We start from the raw sequence: 27,683 nt of genomic DNA, 5'->3' as shown, positions 1-27,683 counted from the left end.
ATTGTATTGTGGGGTTGCCGATTCTACAGGAATATGGTCTCTCAGAAAGTTGGCAATGACGGCAACAGCAATAAATCAGGAAGTGGCAGACAAGGGAGAAGAAGAGGTCGTGAGCATCTGCTGCAGGCTAAACCAAAGTCCCCCAGGGGGCATATGTTGGCTGTGGTTGCGCCCCCCCCCCAGCTTCTCAGTGGTAATATGTAGAAGGACATAAATTCCCAGCAAATTAATACTATTCTTATAGCGCTTTAAAAAGACTCATAGAAAAAAAACAATGGACATGAAAAAGGTGTTTAAAAATTGTTCATTTGCCAATTTAACATCCAAGGTAAAAGAAGAAAAGTCTGGCTATAATACTTAACAAGACAGACATTAACATTTATGGAAAAAACATATGGAATGATAAGGTAGTAAGGTTTACTCTGAAAATATTGCACAACTTCCTTTTATCTCTCTTCTAGTAATTAAGAACAGTTGAAGGGGGTTGCACTAAAAAGTTTCTTGTAAAATGTAAATAACCTAACAAGGTACTTGCTTTAAATGGCTTTCTTCAGAGCACTGGTCACACCGTAACAACCTGTATCTGATGCAGACTTGAAATTGAGCTATTCAGACTGCTAGTCAGACAAGGGTGCTGAGGCACACATGGAGCTCTTCCCTAGCCTCTTTTTTTTTTCATTTGTGAGGCTAACTCTGACCATGCTCAGTATGCCTTGCTTACTATAATTTGGAGGGGAAATCTGCTTGCATAGGAGCTGTATGAATAGACGAGTGTGCACTTTGGATACGGACTGAAGCCTCTGAATGAAAGGTTCTGCAGGATAAGAAACAAGCCATATTTCAGATGTTTGCATACTACCAACCTTGTAGAAATTATTTGACATCTAATTACTCTATACTGTTAAGCTTACAGTCTTCAGTGCAGCAGTTTGTTTAAATACAATTTTTAAAATTGTGTGTTAAAACAAGGCCAGTCCTCTGTAATACAGTGCTATTAACTGGAGCCTGTATCTCATGCTAAATTAAATAGACTGGCTTTAAGTCAAATGTATAAAAATTACATTAAAGAACACTCAATAGGACAAAGCCCCACATGCTAAATTGACAGCTGTTTTTATAACTACACTTTCTTTGCATGACTTTCTCAACAAGCACACCTTTTTCTGGTTTCAGACATACAAATACTTGAAACAGCCCTTACCAGCTGCAGTTCACTCGCTTGATCAGTCCTATGTAATTCTGTGCCAAATACAGTTTTTGCATTTTTGTACAAAACAATAAAATATAGACTATTTAACATCTGCTTGATAGACTGCTTTGCCAGCCAACAAAATACAAAGGATACATTGATTACATAGACTAAGACACAGTATGGTCTTTCAAATCTAAGAACTACAAGAATGAGAGATGCAGTATCCTTTTTTATATGGTTCCATCTAATACTTTCTCCAAGAAGGGTATTTAAACAAATTTTGTGATGATAGGTGTTCTTTATCATGCTTACATTCTCCATCTTCACCTGCCAATAACAACATTGATCTTGGGATCTGAGTTCAGCAAACTTTAGGAAAAAACAAGGCAGGGAAAGAAAAAACTCTAAAAAGGTAAAGTACTGGTTTGTTTTCTGATTTTTTTTTTAACACCTCGACATTACAGTGTCGCATCCAGAAAAGAGATAGTGCATCTCACATTTGCTTATAAGCTAGGAGATCTTTTTGAAGTCCACGTAATCCTAACTGCAAACAACATGTAGCACTTGTATAACAGGTTATAAATAAACTGATTTTCAAGCATAGAGCCAGCCCAAACATAAGAATACACTATTTAAAAAGACCTAAGGCAAAATGGATTCCATTTCCAATGGATAAAAAAAGAATTGTGCAAACAAGCTTAAAACTATTTTTGTGCCAGTGTTATAAAAATGTAGGATTTTTTTGTAAATAGAGCACTGACCCAAATACCAGGAATCTGAGCAATCTGAGCAGACATACCCTTTTCTTTAGGAGAAAGGATGTTTCAGTACCTCTTTCTCTTCCAAGTACACCTGTGTATCTCACACTGCTTCTGTTCACTCAAATACAAGCAGAGTACATTTTCTCATGGCAGTACTCTTGTTTGAGTCGATGCTTGAGCAGAATGTCTTGCTAATTTGAGTCCACACAATTTAACGTTTAGCATCTACTATTACCCTTCACGCAATTCCTCAGGATGGGTGTGCTAGCAGGCTTTCACAAAGAGTAACTATTTTTAAGCACTGGATCAAGGCTTTACATAAAAATAGCATCCTATTTGTCTATATTCCCTAAAAGATGTCTCTTCCTCCCTCTCATTATTAATTACCTGCAGCTAGTTGGACATTATTTTCTTATTAAGGAAATGAGCTTTTTGTGTGCATGATTTTGTTTACTAATCTCTGGTTCTTTGGATAGAATGATAGGTATAATCCATTAAAAATGATGTTTTCTTGACAGGTCAGCAGAGACACTCTGGCTCAGTTAGTCTCATAAGATGACAATAATGCTGCATCAACTGGCTCCATACAGGAAGGACATGTGAAAGATCTCATCAACCAGTCATCTATACAGTCCAGATGGTAAATATGCATGCAGGGCAGGAATCTGATAGGGTCCCCATAAACAAAGTCCATCATACAGATCACACACCTAGAAAAAAAGAAAAACACAAGATGGAGAAAATGCAAATTGTACAGAAATACTCTCATGACATGGAGAAAAATCTTGTGAATTTACCTCCTAATATATATTAAAATTGTTACCTGTTAAATCTTTGATGTTAAACTTCTAGAAATTATGATTACATTACAATCTCTGCAAATCCACATGAGATCTATTAAAGTTGCAACTCTGTGCATGTTTATCTCAGAATAAGCCTCACTGAGCACACGAGGTTGAAGAAGCGTTACGCACAAGCCTGCTATAGAGTCTGTTGTAATTAACCCAGATCATAACGTGGTTGAAGACAGACTGCCTTTATTTCTTGTTTTTAAGATTTGCAATTTCGGTTTAAGTAATTTAGAATAGTTTTATTAAACAAGATGGTTGTTGCTTAACAAATTTCTTGTTGAGAGTTTAATTTTGGGGAAGAGTACATACTTCTCAAGCCACCTGGAAGTGTTATGCATGTTTATTATTAATGAGTTTTTATTTAAGATTAATCTCAGTTTTGCTCATACGTATTACTTTATTTCTCCTCATTTCTGGACTAGATGCTGCCAGGTTTAAGATTTTAAAAATGGGGGAATGAAGCCATTTGTGCAATCTGAAATCACCTTGGAACAATTCTGTGAAAAATATTTATCACCTTTTGGATATTCAGATTTTTTTTTCATACCTGTGCCACTGACTGTTATCAGCACGTCATGTGGATTCTACATATATTTAAAGAAACTTGATGTTACTTGTTCACTCAACATTTTGTGTTTGTTTAATTTATTTCATAAACCAAATCACCCAACATGTGGTGTTCCAATATGAAAAGGTAATCCCCCTTTAGATTTAAGAAACTGGTGACACCACCATTAGCTACAATAACTATAACCAACTGTAATGGGTGATTTTGGTCCATTCTTCCAAGGCAAGTTGCTCTAACTCACTAACATTTGAGGATTTTCTAGCACAAACTGTTCATTTCAGATCCTCCAACAATATTTCTATGGGGTTTAGGTCTCTGATCATTCCAAAACACTGAATTTGTTCTCAATGGATTGAATCCTAACTGATTTCTCACAAATGAAAATGCTACATCAAGGAACCAGAATTCAGTAGAATTCTCTACCAGAGAAGGGAACAGGACAACTATTTCTGCCAATTCCTTCTTTCAGTGGAGACACCAATGCCACCTTAGATACCCCTGCATTGCAGGGTGTAACTGGGCTTGATACTCTCTCCACTCCTGTTTAACATTTACATGATACCACTGGTGAGGTCATCCAACAGCATGGGGTGAGATACCTTCATGATGGGCTGTCCATGTGATATTGTGGAGGTTCTATCTTGGTGTCTGGAGCCTGTGGAGGTTTGGATGGGGCAAAACAGAGTTCAACTCGACCCTAACCCGACTGAGTGGCTTTGGGCTCTAACACCCTGGTTCTTAACAAATTCAGGGCCCCAGGCCTGGGCACAGAGCATTACAACAGGCCAGCAGGGTCAGGGTCATCCTAATCTCTGAAGGAAGGATGTTCCAAAGGGCAGGGGCTACAGCAGAGAAAGCCTGCCTCATGGTCCCTGCCAGCCAACATTCCTTGGCTGACAGGACCCGCAGTATGCCCAACCTGCTGGGCCGAATTGGACCAGTAGAAACTATTGGGAGTAGATGGTCCCTTAGGTAACCTAGTCCCAAGCCATGCAGGGCTTTAAAGGTGACAACCAGCACCTTGAATTGCACCCGGAAACACACTGGCAATCAATGCAGCTCACACAGTAGTGGTGTTACATGTGTCTCATATCCAGCACTATTTACTACCCATGCAGCCACATTCTGTACCAGTTGAAGCTTCTGAATGCTCTTCAAGGGCAGTTCCATGTAGAGCACATTGCAGTAATCCAAACAAGAGGTTACAACGCCATGGGTGACCGTGAGCAAAGTCTGGCGCAACTGGCACACAACTTGAAGGTATGCAAAGGCCCTCCTAGCCACAGCTGCCACCTGCTCCCCAAACAGGAGCCGTGAGTTCAAGAGGACCCCCAGATTGCATTGTGTTCCTGTGTTTGGGGACTGAAGTGTCTGCTGGAGTTTATGAATTAGTTTTGTTGAAATATTTGTATCGCATCTGTATTGATGGCTGTCTATTTTATATTTTTTGTTGATTTTTTGCTGATTTTTTAAACTGTTGTTAGCTGTGCAGAATCAGTTGTTTCAGATGGGTGGCCATATAAACTGAATAAGTAAATGGATGAACAAATAAATACTGTTCTGAATCCAAAAAATAGATACTTAGGGAAAGGGAGAATTGCTTAAAACCATAAATTCATCTGTATCCAGATATATTCTTAAAAATAAATTTTAGTTTTGTTCTATTGTAGATTTTTGCTTCTACTGTCAGATTAAGATCTGTAAAATTTATTCTGGCTTTTGGACATTTTCTAGTATTTTCTATTTTAATATCTTCAAATCATAGCTGGTTTGAGTTGTAAAGGAAAGATTTTGAATTGAATGAAATCAGTAACATAGTATCCAAGTTCTTAGTTTCCATCTTTGGATTTGTAAGCCTGCTTTGACATCTAGAAATGTGTCTCCAAGCAGATAATTAAAATATTATGTAACAATCTTCTGTTCTGTTGCAATGACACAATCAATTTGAGGGAAACCATTTCTATCAGTATTGCTACATACTAGTACACCTGTCTAAATTTATGTTATGTAGTATACAGGTAGCCCTCACTTAACAACAATTTGTTAAGTGATGGTTCAGACCTATGACAGTGCTGAAAAAATTGACTTATGACCTGTCCTTGCACTTACAACCATCACAGTGTCTCCAAAGTCACATGATCACAATTTGGGCACTTGGCAACCAGTTCGCATTTATGACTGTTACAGCATCCTGCGGCCATGTGATCACCATTTTCAGCCTTCCCAGCAGGCTTCTGGCAAGCAAAATCAATGGGGAACTGTGTGATTGCTTAACAACCACATGGTTCACTTAACGACTGCCGCAAAAAAGGTCATAAAATCGGCTTGGATTCACTTGATGATTGCTTCACTTAGCAACCAAAATTCTGGTCCCCATTGTGGTCATTAGGTAAGAACTACCTGTATGTAATTATGTAGTTTATCTGCTTTACATGATAATATGGAAATTATTCAATCCAATTATTAGTAGCAAAACTGAGCTCTATATGTGTGAAAAAAATATGCACTAGAAAGCTTTGCCACGCAACTCATATCAGTATGAATGGGAATTGTCTCTGGAAATAAATTGACTACTACAATCATTATTTTCCATAGCATGACTTTGTTCCCTGTAGATTCTACCTTCAAAAAGAGAAGATAATGTACATTTTGCTGAATGGTTTATAGAGGAACAAAAAATGCAGTGCATGCTACCCAGGGATGAATCACTAATCAAAACAGTGTTTTAGTATCCTTTTGCAATGATGAAATTCATCTACTCTCTGTGACTGGTAGCATTTATACCTCATATTGGGTGCCCACAGCACTCAAGCAAAGCAGAATGATAGGTAAGCCTCATTTTCCTACGTTATTCTCATAGTAAAGGAAATTGTAATTTGAGTTAAAGTCTACATAGAATTAAACATACAGGTAATTCTATAACTCAACCTTAATTTTTTGAAAGGATAAGAGGTAGAAAACCCCCAATAGCAACAGAAAAAAAATCTAAAAAGATTCAATGTACCAAGTAGAGAAATGTGTAATTTGTTCCTAAAGCAGGGAGAGCAGGCTTCCTGTTTAACTGAACGCTATGCAAGCAAAAATACATATTTATAGGAGTGGATCACAGTATCCAGAGGTTGTCAGTTGCTACTGTTCAATGATGTCATTTACATAATCAACAAAGCAAGTTCAGCTAACTATCTTTGAACTGGGATTGTTAGCTTGACTTCTGACCCTCTCCTGCCCACTGTACATGTACTTATTTATTGGGTTTTTATCCCAACTGTGTTTGTGATCAACTCAAGGTGGCCTTTTTTCTCCATAACCGCCACCCTATGAGATGGGATGGGCTGAGAGAAAGCAAAGTCATCCAGTTGGCTTTTATGCCAAAGGGTGGAGTAGAAGTTGTGGTCTCCTGCTTTCTACCCAGCATCTTAGCCACTACACCATGACTTTAGACTTTTACAGGGTACTCTAGCTTGCTGATGTTTACTGCATAATTTATATGTAATTTTAATTAATCCTAGGCATATATGTTAATAAAAGGGCATAGGTGTGTTTGGAAAAGATATAGTGTATAAATTCAAGCTACCAACAAGCATTGTTCAAATAATATTTTCTATACTTCATTAGTACATTTCTGCATGTTGTATAGTGCATAAATATAAAACAGGTTGTTCAGATACAGAAGGGTTAGAATATTTTATGTGAAAAGAGAGAATGATCAGGCTGTTTTAAATGTTTAAAATATATATTAAGGATGTTCTCAGACATTTCACTATGCAAAAGAAAATGTACAGCTATTTCCACCCTTTTTAAAAAAAGTTTCTGTGGTAAGGAAAAATAAAATCCAGAAGTGGTGAGAAAACATGGAAAGAATACAGATGAAAAACAAGGTCATCTGGGCCTACTGTAAAATTTTGTAAATAAGGCAGGGCAACTGCACAACAAAGGTTTTGTCTGGAAGCATCCCAGAAAACATCTGCTTACCATTTTAAAAAAAAGCCAAGAGAAAAGCACTATATATAATCCTTTGTAAACAAGGAACAAGATTTTTGAAAAGTATGTGAAAGTCATCTCTTAGGTGAGATTCCTAGCAAAAATGGTATTTCTTCAACTTACTCTCTGATCTTTTTCTCCGAACCATCTCTACCAGGATCATAGACTCCTTTTGGCAGGTGCTGTATAAGGCCTATCCGTTGTGCTATTCTAATCTGTTCTTCCTCCGTAAGCTGTGTGGCTAGGCGGGTCTGGCTAGGAGTTGGATGGTAAACTGGAACTTGTTCCTGAAATTAAAAGGAGTGAGGATGGGAGAAGAAAAGAAAAGCAGTTAAATTGGCTTTGCCATTTTTAAGCTGATGACAGAAATGAATGGAAATGATTTGCTCCGATTTCTCTTTCTGCTGGAAGGTTACTCGCATGACACTTTCTTCCTTGCTCGCAGTTTTATGGCTTAATTATAAAAAGAAGTTTGAATAAACAGTGATGCCTGTGTCATTGCTGGCATGAATCTCTTTTAGGCTGTTCTTTGCAAAGACTATTTAATTTTGACTCTAGGAGTTCTCAATGGATTAATTAAACAGATGTACAAACTTGACATGAGTACCTGCTTACAGGCTTGGCTAATTGATTCACTTTTACTCTGCCAATACAGAAAAGCTGTCACTGATGAATTTTTCAACTTTGGTTTGTAGAGTAACATTGACATAAAGGGAGGACCAATACATCCATCTTGTAAGCAAACAGGAACTTAACGGTTATATAGTATTTAATTAAAACGTCAACATTAGTTAAATAATGGATTCCCCCACCCCACAAACATCCCTCACGCATGCTACTTGGAAAGTACATGAGAGAAATCCCACAAAATTACTAGAAAAGCAAATACTGAAGTAGATTTTAAGTTGATGTACTATAGTATAAATTTGGGACAACAAAACTTCAACTTTGATACAGATGCCAGACAACTGGCCATCTCATGCTTGATAAGAGTTCACATATGCATAGATGCTATTGACATTCCCACTGATCTTGACATACAGAATATAACACAAAATGAAGTTGTTGTGCAATGCATGAGCAAATATACATTGCTACTATAATTCGATACCAAATTAGGTTTAAAACCATTTATGTTAACAGAATTTATGTTTAATTATAACTGTGCTAGGTAGCTGGAAGATGCTACTCAGTAATTATTTTGTAAAGTCTCAGTGGTTTTAATTTAGTTCAGTATTTTCAAAATGCATTGCATTTCTGAAGTTGAATTCATAATAAGAGTTTAAAAATCCTTTAAATTGTACAGCACCAGCCTTTTCAAATTAATACTGTAATAAACATATTAAATAAATTAATCTGAATGTAGAGCACACCCTTGAAAGTGAATTTAGAATTGGCAGCCACAACATAGAGCATTTTTGTGACATGATCTTAAGCCTGTTTACTCAATAGCATGTTTAGTTACTTTTATTCTTTAGTGAGCATGATTAGAATGGAAACTACAAACTAAATTGTTATAATCTCACACATCTGTGAAAGCAATCTACTCTCTTCCTTTTTAACCCTTTGGCTATTTCTTCTTCTTAAGTATTAAGGTTATGAACTTGGCTGTGCAAAGTAAGTTAACACAAACCTTGGCTCTTGCTCTTTTTTGCCTACCACTGAGTTTTGCACACCAATTGATTATGTCCACTTATTTCAACTGTCTTGCACTTTTTCCCCCACCAAATAGGTTAGGTTAGGGTTATCAAGTGATGGCTGACAGTTACCTCTGTGAATTTATGTACCCATGCTGTAATCACAACAAAGATACTGCATCAATTAATTACATCTGCTGTAGGCAAAGGTTTTGGGACATGAGGTTTTAACACCAGAAGTGAGCAGAAAAAGCCTAAACTCTCCTCAAAGCAACGAAGTGGCCACATCCCAATGGATGTTATTTTTGGTGCATGCATACAACCCCAAAAAGTAGCCAGGACAAACCGTCTTTACAGCAGCCATACAAGCATTACAAAGGATGCAGCTGCTTTATTAATTTCAAGAAAATTGCTTCATTCTCAATAAAATGCATTGCAAGAGGCCTCTTTCAAATGCTTTGCATAGCTGCGTGCATTTGTGCATAATGGCTAAAACCAAGCTGTGTAGTGAATTTTTTCCCATGGGTGTTTGCTGTTGCATATAAAATGGGGGGAAAAAAACACCCCACAATGTCCACCACCAACCTGTAAGCCAAGTATGATTCTCAGACAAAGATCAAACATTAATGTACTGGCACCAATTTCATTACAGTATTAAAATTTTTCCTCACATTTGGAATGGACAGATACATGAGAAATGCCAGACAGATAGCAATTAATCTACAGAGGATGCTGTTTACAAACAAGGAAAGCAAGTGTGCCCCTATTTTGCATTTGTTTGTGTCTATCTGTTCTTGGCCAGAAGTGATCATTTACTGACCCAAAGTGAAAAAGGGCTTTCGAGGGCTTCGTTAAATTTCTTGACTCTCACTGGTGGGCCTTTACTCCATGTAAATGGAGTAAGTGGAGTTTAAGAGCAACAAGGACCACAAATTAAATGCAATACCAGTAAAATCTTACGTTGAAACTTTCTCTATAAATCTGAGGGCTGATTAATGGAGAAAACGCCTGCCTACAAGAAGATGGAACCCCCTTCCTCATGAGCCTATTGTCCCAGCAGTTAGTTTACGACCTCTGCTACTGTGGCCTGGCTAAGTGAAAAGAGAATTTGGGCATCAGCTCATGGAGGAATAAACGGCAGGGGATCAGCTCTCCATGTATTCCTTACACCAGATTGCACCACTGCACTATGTTTGTGATTTGGCAGATTCAGGCTTGAACAATGAGATTTGCCACTACTATATTTCATAGGTTTTCCTCAGGACTGAGAACTTCAAAAAATAACTAACCTATTTTGTATTTGATTATATCATTTCTTACCATTTTCTAAAAATAAATATTCTGGAACTGGAATTCAAGAAAAGCAAAGTTACCAAGAAGAGCAAACAACAAAAACTGAAACCCTATTTTCCAAGAAATCAGAATCAGTCAGGGCTTCTCCTTCTGACAAGATTTTAATATATGCCCTTGAAACCATCATACTGATATCATGAATACTACAACTGTTTTCTAACTGCAGTTATTAACCCTCACATGCAAAATCTTAATGTTTGTTGCTGCTATCTCAATGGACCACAAATCATGATAAGTTATAATGTGGTTTTAACTTAGCAAGTTTTGTGAAGCCAACCATTATGGTCCATAAAACATGATTATGATTTATTGCTTAGTATTCATGTGATTCTTGTGGCCAGTTAGGCAGACAGTGGGTTAGCACAATGTGTGACTGTAGTCAGTGTGTATCTAGTGAATGAAGTAGCACTTCTATTTTTCTCTCTCTCTCTCTTTCTTGCTTTCCGTATATTCCTGGTAGATTTTCACATTGTGTGGCTGTGGGTGTGCAGCTACAGTTGCGATAGCCTTGGCCTTTTGTCTTCACGAGCAATGGATCTCCATTCCATTGTTTGAGACTAACGATCATGACCGTTCTACTTGATGGTGCTCTTGTATACTTGTCTTCCATCACATACGGTTACCGATTCCTTTCCAATAGAATCCTAAATCATAGTTATTTCTACAATGATGGTTGCACTGGCCTGCATGTCAACTTCTACCTCTACCTGTCACGTTCACTGTTTCAATGTGCACTGTACATCGTAACGTTTCACATGCCATGGTGCTGACGCGCGTTTCTGTTGGGAGGGAGCTGCTGTGAAACCTTGTGCCAAGCTTTGTATCTGTGTTCATTACAATGGAATGTGTTTGGGTTATGTGCTCTGCTCAAGGACTTTTCCCGCGGACCATCAGAAGCCGTTAGGAGCACCTGGGATTGTGAGCCTGGGAAGATTCTACGGGGGGAGGGATCTCATTTGTACCGAGGGTTTTTTAGTTTGCATTTGGCGCGCTTCTTCCATTCTCAGCTTTCTTTGTGAACCTGTATACTATTCTTTAATAAATCAGATATCTTTGTGATCCTGCTTATGAGTCTGATGGTGTTTAGGATAGGCAATCATTATACTACCACTTTCTTTCTTCTCCAGATGACAGCCTAATGAGCATATACAACCTCCCCCCCACAGAAACAGTAAGAAAGGACACAGAAGTAAAACAGCTAGTGATATTTACTGACATGAACATTCACCTCTAGTTAAAGCTATAAACGAGTAACAACCTCAAAGTGGATCCAGTGTTATGAAGTACTATAAAATATAGGGTTAAATTAGTATTTATGGCTTCAGTACCTATCTTCCTTTTGTTGTTGTCCACAAAGAAAACTTAGAGTACAGAGTTTATCTTTGCAAAACAGAAATTAAGTAGCATTTCAGTTGCTCTTGTAAGAGCTTCAGAATCTCATATGTGCTTCTTACTCCAAGGGTAATTATCTGGATCTTTATTACCTGACCACAGTTTTTCGTCTCATTTTAGATTTGGAAAACAGAGTTTTTAACTAATATATACAGTTAACATTCTGTTTATTGTTATGTATTGTATTTTATATGTGATTACTGAATTTATCTGTAATTTATTATTGTAAACTGCTTAGACTAAAGAAAGTAAAAGCAGTAAAATCATATAAAGAAAGAAAGTTACATAAAACTGATTTTTCAAACTGCTGGATAGCCAAAGCCTATTTGTCTAAACTTCATAAAGACTTCAAGTAATATCGAACAGGTAGATGAATACTAAAAATCAAGTTCTGAAGTCTGCAATTATACTGGATATATATAAAGGATGTTTTATATATAAGAGAAGCTAAGTTTATGGATATGTTTTTATTATATAAAGGAGTAAATTGAGCCCATATTTTTTCCATATCTCAAGATTGTCTTGTACCTTCTTTGCCCAGAAACTAAGCATTAACATCTTGATATGGGCTAGATATTCACAATGTCTAATATGTATGTACTCTGCTTTAGGCTAGACAAAACCACTAAACATATTATTTCCTGCATTTCAAAGTAAAGTTCCACAAAGTGGAATATCATTTGGGTTATAATATGACTATCCATGCAACTGAAAATATTGGAAAGTAACCAAAAGAGGATGAGAAAGTTGTTAATGAACCACACATCTCCTTGTTACAACCAATTACTTTTTGCACTTCAATTATTGCACAGCATGTTCCTCTCGTTCCAAGATAATATCCTAGGGACTATTCCAGCCAGCTGAGTTTTCACCCTCAGCTGCTCACCAGTGCTGCTGCTTCACCTGGTTCCTGTACTCACCAGGTGTGGTACGTTTTGTAAAAGTTCCTGTTATCAGGTCTCACCGGGAAACCTCCTTTAACAACATAACTTAGGTCCAGGCTCCAAGGTGCTCCACATGGACAATCTGGAGGTTATATTTCATTAATGAAGTGTAAGCCTTTGAAATCATAATCTGAAGAGCTATGCAACTGGAGCACAGGCAGGGATAGATCACAGGATATAATGTGGAGTATCTGTGGCAATTGCATAAATAGACATTGTTTGAATGGCACTCTCTTTTTGCCACCTGCTTCATTCTGTCTGTATAGACTATAATGATCTCTATGAAATAAATACACACTTAGGAGATAACAAGGATCTTAACATGATACTTCATGATTACTCCATGAGTAATAAATTTCACTCATTTATTTGTGTTATTTGGCTATTAGTACTCATAAATAGGAAATCGTCTTATTTGCTACTGATTAAAACAAAGTGGTAGCTAATAAAGGTCTAAAGGCATAAAATGTCAGGTCAGTAAAGGCTGACATATATTCTTTTTCACCTTGCAGTAATTGTACACATGAAGGCAGGGTGCTGCTTCGGACAACACATTTTGAAACAACTAGGTTTTTGGCCTTTTTACAATAAACTGACAGAAAAAAAACTAGAAAACCTTTGCCACCGCACTGGCCCTTCTGTGTTTGCAATAAATTATTGTATACTGTATGACAAGACTGCACTATATTTCTGTCTGCAATAAGCCAACGCTTGTCTATGCAAGCAGTGACTGTGCAATTTTAATTCCCAGGGCACATGTCCAAGAATGATTTCATTTAAATATTAACTACTTCTAATACAGATGCCAAGTTTGCACTGAAGATACACACAAGAAACAGAAGCTCTGTTAATCACAGTCTGATCATTAAAGCTGCACTGTGCTTCGGACACAAAGGCAAAAGATGTTTTAGTGCTCCCACGTCTGCATTACTAAATACATTCTGAACTGGTTAAATTAGGACTGTTAAATTCACTGTAAAAATTATAGATAAATATTGCACCTTTTTCAAAAAGTGAAGAATTTGTTCATACCCGAGTATTAGTGTACTGAACCTAGTCTCATCTTGCATCATTTTTAAGCCACATGAGTTTTAGTTTTTTCTAACACAGACAGACAGAGATATAGATATAGATATAGATAGATATAGAGAAATATCAAATATACTGATTTTTTGATAACAAGGATAAAATAGGTACTTTTTAGGTAAGAGACAACCACTGGAGTAATATCTACCATGATATGTTAGCAGGTAGATCATGCTCAGTAACAACAAGAGAACTTCTATTCTGATTCAGCAAAAATGCAAGGGTTCTGTTCCTCATTAAGTTTTCACAAAAGAAATGTTAGCTAAGAATTACTTTTGTGATTTTTGTGTGTGTACTACTTGTATGCAGACAGATTAAGTTTCAGAAGAATTACAGTCATGTCATTCATGAAGCAGCGCCATGTATTAATTTAAGCAACTCCAATGTATTATGTATGAAAATACTGAAATACTCTGATGTTTGGTCTAAGAAACCAAATTTTAAAAGTCTAATTTGCAGACAGCACTTTGTTTCTTCTGCCTTCAAGCTGGAGGCGTACAAAGTAGCAGGCCAAGTTTTAAGTGGCTGTGGTTGGCAGAATCTAAATAGATCGTATCAACGCAACATAAAGCGATGTCAGAAATAAAACCTAAAACTAGAGAAATATATAAATTCTACTAGTTCAGCTCCTCAGGCCTATTCAGATGTTATGCTCATGTCCTGCAAACAGTAGTTTGCAAACTTAGAATAGTGACTCCTCCCCTGTGAATGTGAATTTGTACCTTTTCCGTTCCTGTTCAACTGATCCGGAGAAAATGCAAGGCAGAGCTCTGCACTAAGATGGGACTTTTGTTCATTTCCTTCTAAAAAACAGAAGCACCTGAAACTGGAATTGCACATAGTATTGTACATTCGTAAGAGGGTAGCCAATATAGTGATTTGTGTATCTAAAACAAACTCTATATGCCTCAAGTCAGCCATATACTATGCTTCACATAATATGTGCTACAACCGCTAAAGCATTTAGGAATACAACAGGGCTATTACATCATAAGCCAAGAATCAGTCCACCATTCACAAATGGTTACTAGAGACAAAACATGGATTATTGACCCACTTCTCCGCTAGTTTGGGGACTGCAGTCTTAGCCACCTACCTAATCTAAACATTTTGACACAATATTTGAAATTTGAGAAATAAAATTTAAGATATTTTATCTTAAATGAAGAAATGATTGAAAACAGATGCTCTGTAGCAAACTGCAAAGAGGCTGTAGTTAGCCAGGATACAACTGTTCCACCAAAGCTGGAATTCAACCAGTACATATTGTTAGAATACATGAAGAGAATTTTACAAGTTCAAAAAATATGTCACTTTGGCTATAAATTCATCTGTCAATATAGATTTTCCACACAGCAGAAAAATAAAACCTTATGATACTTTTTAGTAGGGAAGCTGTGGTTCTCTTATATCTATTCAGTATCAAACTAAAAGGTTCAAGGATGCCTGAGGAAGGATGCCTCATGTAGAAAGACAGATGGGGTAATAAATAGGACACAGAAGTTTTGTGCAAAGAAAAGCATTAATGAGATGTGTTTTTACCTTGATTTTCCTCAGCATGGTCAACCTGAGCCTGCTAGATTCTTATTTGAGGCTAGGAACTTCTTAGAATTGATTTTAAACTTAATTATGAAATATACATACCTATATAATTAAGCTGTGACCTGCTGAATAAAAATGGATTGTTATTGTTGTCTCGTCTGGGCAGTTATGTTTTGCTATGTTACAGTATGTTTTTACTATATATCTGATAGTATCTAAGCCACCCAGAGTCTTTTTGGAATTGGGTGGCCTTAACAAATCTAAATAATAATAATAATAATAATAATATAATAATAATAATGAGATTCAGCAATAAAATAATATTGCTTAATTGAAGGCTCTTTACATGTAAGAGCTAAAGTATAAGGTAAATTAGATCCAACAAATCAATAATATCAAATGCTAACTCAAAATAATTCAGTGCCAGTCAATGCATCTGACAATAAAATGCATACATCAGTACTTTACCTGAGAAAAATTTTAGATTGCATCCTCACTGTTTGTAGCAAAAACGTAACTATAGCTTCATAATAAATTCATTTGTATTGGTAGGGGTGGGAGAGAATGATGATGCATGATATCCAAATGATTTTCCAGGATGCAAAATGATATTTGGGAGGGAATTACTATCGTAATTTTCTCTGAGCCACAGGGATGTAATCTTTTGGAGCAGAAGAATTCTACCTCTGGCAATGGTAGCTTCAATATTACAGGTGCTATAGAATACAAAGCCCTGCTACACTCATTTTGATCAGATAGGAAAGAAAGGAAAGAGCTATGTTCTCTCTGTCTCGCTTGCAAATCTAACATTGAGGTTACTGGGAGCTATTTATTCTACACTCAGTCATTAGACAATGTAGATATGGTGCTGCTTTGGGAGCATTAATGAGAAGAGGACATCTCCTGGATCCCCCTTGTAACGGCCTAATTCTCCACCCTCTCAGTGAAAGATCTGATGTCTTATAGTCCTGAGATGCTTTCCCAGGAGAGCTGAAGGTATTACTCTAGACCAGCAACTAGTAAAACTGGTGTAACAAGGTAATCACATGCTTTCTATAAGTGGTCCCAGACTAGCCACAGCATTTTGTACTAGCTGATTCTCAAAACAATCTCACATACAGTATGTTACAGCAGCTGAGATAGAATGAAATTATATATCATTGTGTCCTGATGTAACATCAATGGGAATAGGCAAAGCTGGTACACAATGAACTGGATATTCAGTTTGAAGAACTAATCTGCTAATGTATGGATGGGTGTGAGGTAAGGAGGAAAAGCCCTATGATTAGGCCAGTATGTGGTTTGATTTTGGCTTAGCATGTTATGTGAACCCAGCCAATTATGGATCAAAGTAATGCAGTACTTTTCAAAGACTGTGAAATGGTGATGACCCTAAAAAAAAGAGTGTAGAGTAGTTCTTTCCCATCCATTGATAGCATGACCAGATTTCCCTTGAAAGAACATGACTCCTTGAAATAAAGTGTGATGTGGTCCTGAGCTCTGGTTAAAAGAGAGTGGCAAGAAACCAGCTAGATTGTCTCCTGAACATCAAAGAGCTTGATCAGATCAGTTCAGGTGACATGTGGATTTTATCCAACCTTACTTACAGTCATGCTTCTTTGATTTGAGCAACACAGGCATTCAGTCTCTTGTTGCTTATGGCCATAAATCTGTCTCACTCAATGTCTTCCAACACCCAATGATTCAAGAGGAACTTGGCTTGACAAAGGGTTATTAGTCTTGTCACAGGAAACATGTTATTTTCAAACAAGATAGTTCACATCATCATACTCCTAATGTTTGGATTGATACGAGGGACATCTTATTGCTTAAACCAGCACATAACCATCCCATTATATCTGAAACTTCTTATCACTAGATTTTTAAATTAAAAAATTATACATTAAAGCACTTTTTGCCCACATGTCCCACCGGGAAAGGTTTTCAAGATCAGCTTCCACCAACATGGGTGTCCTCTAGATGTAAGGAGGCTACAATTCCTCAAATTCACAGCCACTACATCTGAAAAATTCCTAGTTTGAAAAGGCTAATCATGGCAGTTTTCTCCTTCGAGCTAGGAAATATAATATTACTTAATATTTCTTAATATTAATGCTTGAAGTTACCATAAAATAGTTTGTGGAAATCAATACTCTAAGTACATTTACTTAATATTTAAATTATTTTAGGATACATGCAAATAAGAGAGAAATAATCATCTTTTCCTCCAAACAATTGGAGAGGAAAACCATTATAAAAATGTTTTTTTCAAAAACTTCTTTGTAATACACAGAATATACACTATTAGTAATTTAGGTCCTGTATATGCATTTAAACTTATTTGAAAGTTGGAGGCCTTTTCTATCTTTGGCATCTTGTAGAAAACCAGGCTGTTGTATAATTGTAACACTAACTTCACAAGTTTACCAGTGCTGCATACAGGTATCCTTTGTATGGTAGTAATGTAATATTATATGAGTTTGTCCCTAAAAAGGTACTAAGATATAATAATTATAGTAATATTAATGATCACATATTCTGAAAATGATTGCAACTAGTTAGAAAATTGGATGGAAAACACAGACTAAACAAAAAGGGCCAGCAGAACATGGTCAGAATAATCTGTATGATGGATTCCTGATTGTTTCCCAGGACCTTATTACAGTTTCTCTTCAGATTTCCTCCTGCCAACATGATGCATACCTATTTAGTTATTTAGTCATGTATTAATTTAGTTTATTTGCATGCTGCCCATTCCTGAAGGCTCCAAGCTCCAATCAAAACAATCTCAGCTAAGGCCCAACAGCAGACGAGAACAGGAACAAGATAGAGGATTTCAAAACAATAATTCATGGATCATCTTACCTATAAGCATGGTGCTTCAGATAGTAATGAAGAGCACAAACAGAGGAAACGGCACAATAAAAAAGCAATCCAAACCTCTTCACTGCAGATTACATGCTGACTGCCCTTCCACCTAGACTTGGAAAGAGTTACTTGGATTACTGCCTAATATGGCAACAAGAGGTATTTATTGGCATGGAAGACCCCACTGAAGGTATTGAAAATGAAGATTATTTTTTTTAGCAGTTTTCAGATTATTCCAAACTTAGTCTTTAAGGATGAGATTATTCCAAACTTTGTCTTTAAGGATGTTAGTATTGCCCTTTTGCTACAAAAAAGAAAAAATAGTTGTAGTTATCAAGTCTGGAGAACCTGGCCAAAATAACATGAGATGATGGTGAAAATGAAAATATTTCTGCTTAATCAGATCTGCTCATTTTCTTCCCCACAAGTCATCCAGAGATGCCACAGATACCAGCACTAACAAACCTAGTGCATGTCAACAAATGGGATGAGGAAGAAACCTGCCACAAACGACTCAAAAGGACATAATTTCTAGACCAGATACCCTAAAGAGCTCCTTTAACAACATTTATGAATACTGCAGCCCTGTTAAAACATTACAAAGATGGATAGAAGAGGCTTTAAACAAGGTAGATGGACAAGAGCAAGAAACAGAGTTAATGACTTAAAGATCCCGGCAGATGATCTATCTGAAGCTGAGAAAATTAACTTTCTTGGAGACCTACCAATGTATGAACAAAAGGAAATTACATCGAGTCCTGACAGTTCCCATGGTCAGATGCTAATATGTAAACAGCAAGACCTCTTATGGATTTTGTACCCTCAGTTTGAAAGCTCTAATGATCTGATCACAAGTGAACCAGAGAAATTTGAGATTTACTCTAAACTGCGGCAGGAAAACACACCATTATGTTACACATCTGGTTCTTTGGAATGGATTTGTTTCATCAGCCATCCCAGCCATTCCTAACACAACAGAGAGTAGATTTAAAGGGGATCTTGCAATCCTTATTTCTACCAAATTAAAAATACCTATTGTAGAGTCATAAAATGGTGGTGATTTTGCAATCTCCAGACTGATCACATTGGAACACCAGAGTCTACTGATCACAAATGTTTACATTCCATCTTAAAGAGCCCAATCACAAGTAAATGTGGTGTGGCCAAAGTTAGAAACCTATATTGCACTTTTCAGTAAGTTATAACCAAACACTGATTTTGTCATAGCAGATTTAAATGTTAGGTTGGGACTATAGATGAAGTCTTCTACTCCTATTTCAGGGCCACCCCCTTCCACCAAATTGGAGAATATCATCCACTGATTTGTCAATCCAAAGATGTAAAATCAAATTATGTTGGGCTTTGTTTAGCCAAATTTACATACTGCTTAAATCTGTTAGATAGAGCTATTCATGACGACTATTCTGGGGAGTTCATTTGGGCCAGTCACTTTCTTCCTAGAACCTAGGATGTCATAATGTATCGGCGTGGTATACAGTATATGCGGATACAAGCAGTGTGGCCTTTTGTAATTGAAAGATGGAAATTCTGTCAATGTGCAGATTTTCTAAGTGCTGTCCAAGGTTTTTTGGTATGGTAGGTAAAGGTAAAGGTTTCCCTTGACGTAAAGTCCAGTCGAGTCCGACTCTAGGGGGCGGTGCTCATCTCTGTTTCTAAGCCTTGGAGCCGGCGTTGTCCATAGGACACTTCCGGGTCATGTGGCCAGCATGACTCACGGAACGCCGTTACCTTCCCGCCGAAGCGGTACCAATTAATCTACTCACATTTGCATGTTTTCGAACTGCTTGGTGTGCAGGAGCTGGGATTAACAACGGGAGCTCACCCCGCCGCGCGGTTTCGAACCGCCGACCTTCCGATCGACAGCTCAGCGGTTTAACCCGCAGCGCCACCGTGTGTTGATAATCACCGGGACCAGCACTGTTGGTTTATGCCATAATCTTTCAACTCTGGTTTTCAGATCATCATCATCATCATCATCACCACCACCACCACTACTACTACTATTATTTAGGTGGTCTGATTTGATAAAGTAATCAGTAGTTTCCTCAGTTCCCATGCTGTTACTCCTTTGTGTGCAAATATTCCATCAGAAGGGACAAAAAAATAAAAATACACAGGCATGTATTCAACAATATATCCCCACGTTCATAACATTCTTTTCTCCCGGGCTAGATGGAAAAGTCAATGAAGAGTAGAATCAGAGGTATTAACCACATCTTCCCTCTGTATTTTTCAAATGTCTGAAGATGGCTAGAATTGGAAAATACATTATTTAATTGTTTATATTTGTTTACTGGTACATAATTAAGTATTGACAGAGGTTAACCTGATCCTGCAGATGTCAGGCCCATGAATAGCTGGGATGATTTCAGTGCTATGTTTTTCTAAAGTTACCTGTTACTCATTTATAGATCATAAATACAGTGAGGCTTATGTGAATCACAATAAATAAGGAAGTGGTATGATTAAATTCATCACACTTTGAGATGCTTGACTAAATACTCATTGTCACAATTCTGAAGGAGTATAGAAATCATCAAAAATAAAACAGAAAAAAACCATCAAAACACAGGGGGAAAATGACTTAAAAGCAAAAATCAGAAATAATTCTGAGACACAATCGAAAATTGTGGTACTTGAATCCTATAGGCTAACTCACTAGGAAGTAATTTTAATTCTAACTTAAGATTTACAATTTAATTGTGAGTAAATATGCACTGGAGTTATGTATTTTCTCTACTGCTACCATAAAGCTATCTATGATGCTTTATAGGAACTGTCATGAATATTCCACCACCTTAAGGAACCACTTGATAATACACCAAGTCCACAATCCATAAAAAGGAAACAAAAATGAGAATTGCATTATATTGTTTTTTTAAACTGAGCTCTAAAAATCAGAGTTCAGTTATGCAGAACAATAAATATCTTATTTTTTTTACTATAAATACAAATAACATTCAGTTTGTATTAGTAATATGCCCTGAAATGTGCAGTTCTGAAAATAATGTACTTTGATATTCTGCATATTGGTAGCTGTTACAATGTTGGAAATGCTAAGAAATTTTTTTATAAATGGCAGCATACAGCTTGTTGCTTTTTTAAGCTATAAAACACTACTCAATGATGTGCAATGCTTTTGCCTTACAGTGCAATACTAAATATATTTAATCCAAATTACCACTGATCTTATTAACATTTACACTACTTCCAAGCAGCTATTCATCCCATTCCTATGTATGTTTACCTACAAATCAGTTTTAATAAGTTCAATAGGGCTTACTCCCTTATATATGCATATGATTGCAGCCATAGTTATCCAATGCACAAAGTAAATCCTACTGAGTTGAAAGGGATTTACTCAAGTTAAAATGCACAAGAATTCCTCTAACATAGCACAAACCTGTGCATATTAATGTGGAAGAAAGTTCTGCTGTTTTCAGTAAAGTTTACTTTCAGTAACTGGGTGAAATGAGAGTTATTAAGGCATATATCTAGAGCTACCAATCAGGGCTACAAACATCCAGACAACCACTAGTAATACTGGTAAATATCCCACAACAACTCTTACTTCTAGTAAACATGCATAGGAGTGTAATGTTAGAGTACACTGTATACCAGTCATCATTCTTTCATTTATCTGTCAAATTATTCAGATAAATAAATCAACTGTAGCTATTATTTAGCATTAGCATACAAAATAATTGATTGCATTAAGCTAAATGCTTCCTGTAATTTGTTTACTATAAATAATCTAAACTTCTTGAAATACTTTTACACCTGATGCAAAGACATGAGGATGGATTCTTCAGTAGAGTAGTTGACCCAGTGCAGCATATATGCATGCCAAGTATACGCATGCAATAAAATACAACTTAAAAGCTTAAATGTGGTTTAGTGGTAGAGATTCCGTTAGGTGGAAATAAATGATGAACATCAAATGCACAATGTTTTGTACATGCATGAAGAATTTCACTGGACTCTGACTACTGTTCTTAGCAGCAGCATTATGGAAGACTGTAAGAAATATATAAGGGCTGCAATCCTATGCATACTTACTTGGAAATATAACTCACTGAACTCAACAGGATTCTGAGTATATATTTAGGATGTGAGTACAATTCACCTCTGAAGACCGGTAGCTCATCAATAGTTTCCCAAGAAAACATCTATCCCATATCCTGAAAAAATAAGCAAGCATTGAGAATAAATCAAGACTTCATAAATCTTTAATAAAATCTCTAAACATTATTGCTTAGATTTTCAGAATATATTTACTGATTTTCTAGGGCTAAGGACTGAATCTAGGATAATACACTATTATGCATTAATTATATTAAAAGGGGGGGGCGCTATAGTGTTTGCAGTGCTGAACTAGGATTTGGAAGATCTAGATCCAGATGTTTACTGACAGAACTCTGGGCCAGTCATGATTTTGCAGCCTCATCTTCCTCACAAGGTTATTTGAGGAAGAGAACCAGAAATGCTGTCAAAAAAGCAAGATATATACATAATAGAGAGCTTCGTGTGGCGCAGATTGGTAGGTGGCAGCATTGCAACCGAAACTCTCCCCACGACCCAAGTTCGATCCCAGCGGAAGCTGGATTCTCTCTGGGTAGCCGGCTCAGGTCGATTCAGCCTTCTACCCTTTCGAGGTCAGTAAAATGAGTACCAGCTTGCTGGGGAAGGTGACAACTGGGAAGGCAATGGCAAACCACCCCGTTCTATAGTCTGCCAAGAAAAAGTTGTGAAAGCAGCATCCCCACAAAGGGTCAGACATGACTCAGTGGTTGCACAGGGGACCTTTCACCTTTTGGGGACGCAGTGGCGCTGCAGGTTAAATGGCTGAGCTGCTGAGCTTGCCAATCGGAAAGTCGGCGGTTCAAATCCACGTGACAGGGTGAGCTCCCATTGCTAGTCCCAGCTCCTGCCAACCTAGCAGTTCGAAAACATGCAAATGTGAGTAGATTAATAGGCACCGCTTCAGCGGGCAGGTAACAGCGTTCTGTTTAGTCATGACCACGGAAGTGTCTACGGACAAACGCCGGCTCTTCGGCTTTGAAATGGAGATGAGTACCGCCCCCTAGAGTCAGACACGACTGGACTTAATGTCAAGGGAAACCTTTACCTTTACTATACATAATAATAATTATTATCCGTGCAGGAATCTTCTAATCAGTACAGAAATGGAAATGGCTAGATTGGTCATTGAAACTCCAGGATTAAATAGAGGATCTCCACAGAGTAGAAGGAAGCAGAAAAGCCATCTTCACAATCCTCATACCTTTTGCAGTTCTCTTGGGTCATGTCTCATGTCTTTCAGTAGCAGCCTCCCCACCCCCCACAGCAATTTTTAAGGAGGAACATAAGCTACAGAGAGAAGTGATTGTGAAAACTGCCTTCCTACCCTTTTCCTCTAACATAAGCAGAATTCCACTTATCACTACTCTGATCCAATCACTGATCATTCATATATTTCAAGAGTAGCAAAAAAAGTTTATGAAGAATAGCAGAAGGTAAGAGCACAAGAGAAGATAAGAAGAAAGAAGAGAACAAGGTAAGAGAATGGTAGAAAATCAAGAATAAAATATTTTCTATGTTTGATATCAGTTGTAACAGAGGAAATAAGATAAATTGCCACAGAAATCCCTAAATTATGTGTTATCACTAAGATTACAAATTTCAAAAGCCTAATAAAGGAACTGAGATGTAAGATTGTGTGTGTGTGTGAGAGAGAGATTGTTATTGGCTTAACAAGGTAATAAGAAAGAAGCAACACCAGACAGTGATGTCACTCTGTGTAGAAACAAAGGAAGCTGCCCAGGCTGAAAAACTAGCACCTCCTTTTATGACCCAGATAATGAAAATTATGTCTGAAAATTCTACTGCAAACTCCTAGAATTAAATACCAGATCAACCCAACATTATAATCCATTAAATGCAGTCTTAAACATACTTACTTGAAAATAAAATTCACTGATATTAAAAGCTTCATTCCAAGTGAAGAATAATTAGAATCTGATACATCTTAATTCACTCAGATAGACATTTGATTGTTTTTTTAAAAAAAAAAGGTTTGTATTTTGTCCAGTAAGCTTAAGTGGCTTATAGTTTGTCCTTTAAAAAGGAAGGCCAGTGTATAAAGCTACAAATATGCTTGTATTTTTAATACAGTTTTTGAAAAGCAAACAAGGGAGGGAGGGAGGGAGGGAAGGAAGGAAGGAAGGAATCCTCCAGACTGAAGGAGGTTTAGATGAGAGAGATCTGGCCAAATGTCAAATTTCAAGGCTCAGGAATAGAGTACTAGTGGTAACCATACGTGAAAGGAAGCCCCTAATTACTTTTGTTTGCTCATTGGTAGTCGTTTATTCCAAACCGGCAAGAGAATAAAACAGACTTTTGTTTTTAAAATTAAACACACCCACGAAATCAACGGATGGAAATCTGCATCGGTTCATCAGCGTTTATAATTTATGTTTCCCTTCCCGCTGAATCTGTCTGCGGTCAAACCCGCACTATACAGGGCCAAGCTGTTCTCGCGACCACCGCAGTTACCCAACCCCCCGAACGTCATTACAAAAGGTGTCACTCGTTGTGGTACCACGATTCTCTTTTTCGTTCCTGTTGCAGCCGATCACTACAGCTAAGCCCTTAGGAAATCTCCCCTCACTGAATTTCATTCTCCCTTCCAGCCCCAACCGGGACCCAATCCTTCTAGGTTTCCCGCAATACCTGATATGGCGGCGGCGGCTCCTGATCCGGTTCAGTCCCATCCCCGTAGCTGGCCCTGTCCGACTGGGACTCGTGCAGCAGAGAAATATCATCCGAAGTGGGGGATTTCAAGCAATTGCCCATCTTCCCCAAAGGGAAGTGGGGGGTCTTCTCCTCCTCAGAGACACAATGGCAGCTCCAGGCCACAGCGGCTGCTCTCCCTCGGCCTTTCCTGGGCGGCAGCAGCAGCAGCAGCAGCAGCGGCAGCAGCAACCCAACACTGGAAGCTCATGCCAGCTCCCTACCCGACCTAAGCTGCTTAGCCTCTAGTCCGCTCGCCCCAAGGAGTTACCACCTCTTCCTCGCCTTCCGCCAGAATGCCCAGTCACCGCTCTAGCACTGAAACAGCAGCAGGAAAGAACCGGAGAGGCTTCACCCCTCGGGCACCATCAGGGCCTCAGCCCAGAGCTTCCTGAGACCTCTGGGAGCTAAGAGGAAGGGGGAGGTTGCGTCCAGGTATCCAGAGCCGTTTCCTCCCTCAGCCTAAAGCGACGTTCTTCTTCCTGGTCACCAGCCGTCTACGCAGCGAGCTTTGTCAGGCAGGCCTCTCTAGCTCCTCCTCCTGCATTGATGCCAGCTGCCGCTACGGGCCTGGTTTTGCTCACATGTTTAAATCCCACCTTCCCTTCGAGCCAAAGGAAAACGGGCATCCCAGGATCTAGATTTCTGAAAACAGTTTCTCATGACTGTGCTGAGAGAATATTCCTTCCGTATGCAGAAATAAATCACAGATTAATTTTGTAATTAAAAAGTAGGGCCTCAGCAGACCTCAAGCTGTACATTTATTTTTGGGACGTTGCATTTTCTAAAACATCTGGCAAGCTTTTGTTAAACGATTGGCATATTAGCCAAATAGTAAAAAGCTTAATCATTTGCATATTTACTCAAAAGCACAATTCATTCCAATATGATTTCTAGTTAACATCGCAGTATTACTACCATTTCTTCCTTGGAGCACAGTCAAGGTTAAAGCTGAAATCAGGTTATAGTACTTGTCACATAATTCAATTGGGCTTGAGTAAATAAGCCTAAGAGCGCATTGTAAAAGGGTACATTTCTTCTATTAGTTTTGTTGTGAGAGTTTTGGATATATAAAGCCAAAAGATAATTTTTAAAAAAAAACTCCAATGAACTAAAAATGAGGGTTTTAAATCTTGGGTGTTTTCATTGTTGTTTAGACATTACCCCATCCAAAAATCCTTTAGAAGTAAAATGGCATACTAAATGTTGTCCGAGGTCCTGAGCAGTATTGCCACACACTACTTTTCCAAAGAACCTGACTTGTCTTACATACTTCACATCAAGCTGTTAAAAACAGTACCTAAAAATTAATGAATTTATTTATTAAGTGGCAAAAACCAATTAATTCTAATGGTGTGGATAATTCTACAGAATGCCAATAAGAGTGTTCAGCTTAAGGCCTTTTTTTTCCCATATTAGCATAGCAATTGATGTCATACACATTTCTGTTAGAAGTTTCCATTCAGTAAGATTGTGTGATTTAAAATAGTCACAATACCGTGCCTGTGTGCACTTTTACTTATCAAGTGCTTCTGCTGTATACTGATTAGTGGATTTTGCTGCTGGTGGGATAAACATCTACACTGCTCCCTCTGACCTGAGCTCAGGGAAGAGCTAAGTTCCAACAGTCAGCTATAGTGGTGGGTTTAGCCATCAGAAACTTTAAATATGGGTACTGCTCTATCTTCGTGTGACAAGCAGGTTGCTATACAGACTCTGGTCTAGTGAACTTTCTGATTTCTAACAATTGTGGGGCTGCTATGAAGATAGCAAATAGATTAGGACCTCTGTACAGCAACCTGCCAGACCTATGCAGAAAAAGTGATCCAACAAGCAGGTCACTCTGCTTTGCTTCCACATGGGTCTGACTGGCAGGTGATATTTAATACACCAACCAGAATATCCTTAAACAGACCAGACTCATAGAAAAACAGAGCATCTCACAGAGCAACCTCCAGGTCTGGGCATTTCTACTTGGGCCTGATAGGCAGGTTGCTTTAGAGTCCTGGTCTATGGCTTTTTCTTGTACTTTATTTACCAGTGTTTGTTATCACGTTATACCTACCAATTATAACGAAAGACTAAAAACTGATGGAGGGGATGGAAATGCCCGATCTTTCTTATACCCCTGCCATAGAAACCCAATGAACACAAAAGGAGGAAAGCATCTTGCTCTCCATCCAGCTTTGTAATGCAGCTCAGCATTCCTTTTGCCTTTAAACAAGTAAGTAAGTCACCGTGGAGGTTTATTTATAAGGCTTGCTAATCCATAGCCAAAATGGTTGCTGTGCTTTTTGCTACATAACACATACCTAGATTCCAGAATTAGCCTCCAAGATCAATGCCTTACCACACATCCTTTGTCAAGCTGTGCAATGACATTTCCTACTTGGATTCCCCAACATGTTGGGACTTCAACTTCCCTTGGAAGAACAAAAGTTTTCTACTTTATTTGATAATTTCACGATATGCTAGTGAATTATGCAACTAAGTTAATACAACCAAACTTTGCATGACATGGTATCACAAATGAAAATATTTTGGTTTTGATTAAAAATTAATGGTAAGACTGTCTCAATCCCATGAGGATCAAAATTGTTTTTCCTTATGATAGTAAACAGTTATCAAAAACCATGTTATCTTAGGCCACTGTATACTATTTATTAGCAAAACATTCTTCACTGGTGTCAGATTT

General features: G+C 37.8%; 1 protein-coding gene across 2 annotated transcripts; it reads right to left on the bottom strand.

The window, feature by feature from the left end:
- Positions 1 to 285: 285 nt before the first annotated feature.
- On the bottom strand, positions 286 to 25,488 carry RNF11 (ring finger protein 11). Of its 2 annotated transcripts, XM_063297922.1 has the most exons (4): positions 24,929 to 25,026; positions 22,323 to 22,377; positions 7,477 to 7,640; positions 286 to 2,663 (listed from the first exon to the last, which is right to left on the bottom strand). In XM_063297922.1, exons 1-4 carry the CDS (start codon positions 25,018 to 25,020, stop codon positions 2,492 to 2,494), a joined length of 483 nt encoding a protein of 160 aa, XP_063153992.1. In that variant the 5' UTR covers positions 25,021 to 25,026; the 3' UTR covers positions 286 to 2,491. The 2 variants fall into 2 exon arrangements, with proteins under 2 accessions (XP_063153992.1, XP_063153993.1); XM_063297923.1 differs by lacking the exon at positions 22,323 to 22,377 and having other exon boundaries at positions 24,929 to 25,488.
- Between the last annotated feature and the right edge of the window lie 2,195 nt (positions 25,489 to 27,683).

This window comes from Candoia aspera, chromosome 3 (genome assembly GCF_035149785.1).
Source record: "Candoia aspera isolate rCanAsp1 chromosome 3, rCanAsp1.hap2, whole genome shotgun sequence".
Classification (NCBI taxonomy): Eukaryota; Metazoa; Chordata; class Lepidosauria; order Squamata; family Boidae; genus Candoia; species Candoia aspera.
This window is presented reverse-complemented; position numbering and strand designations above follow the sequence as displayed.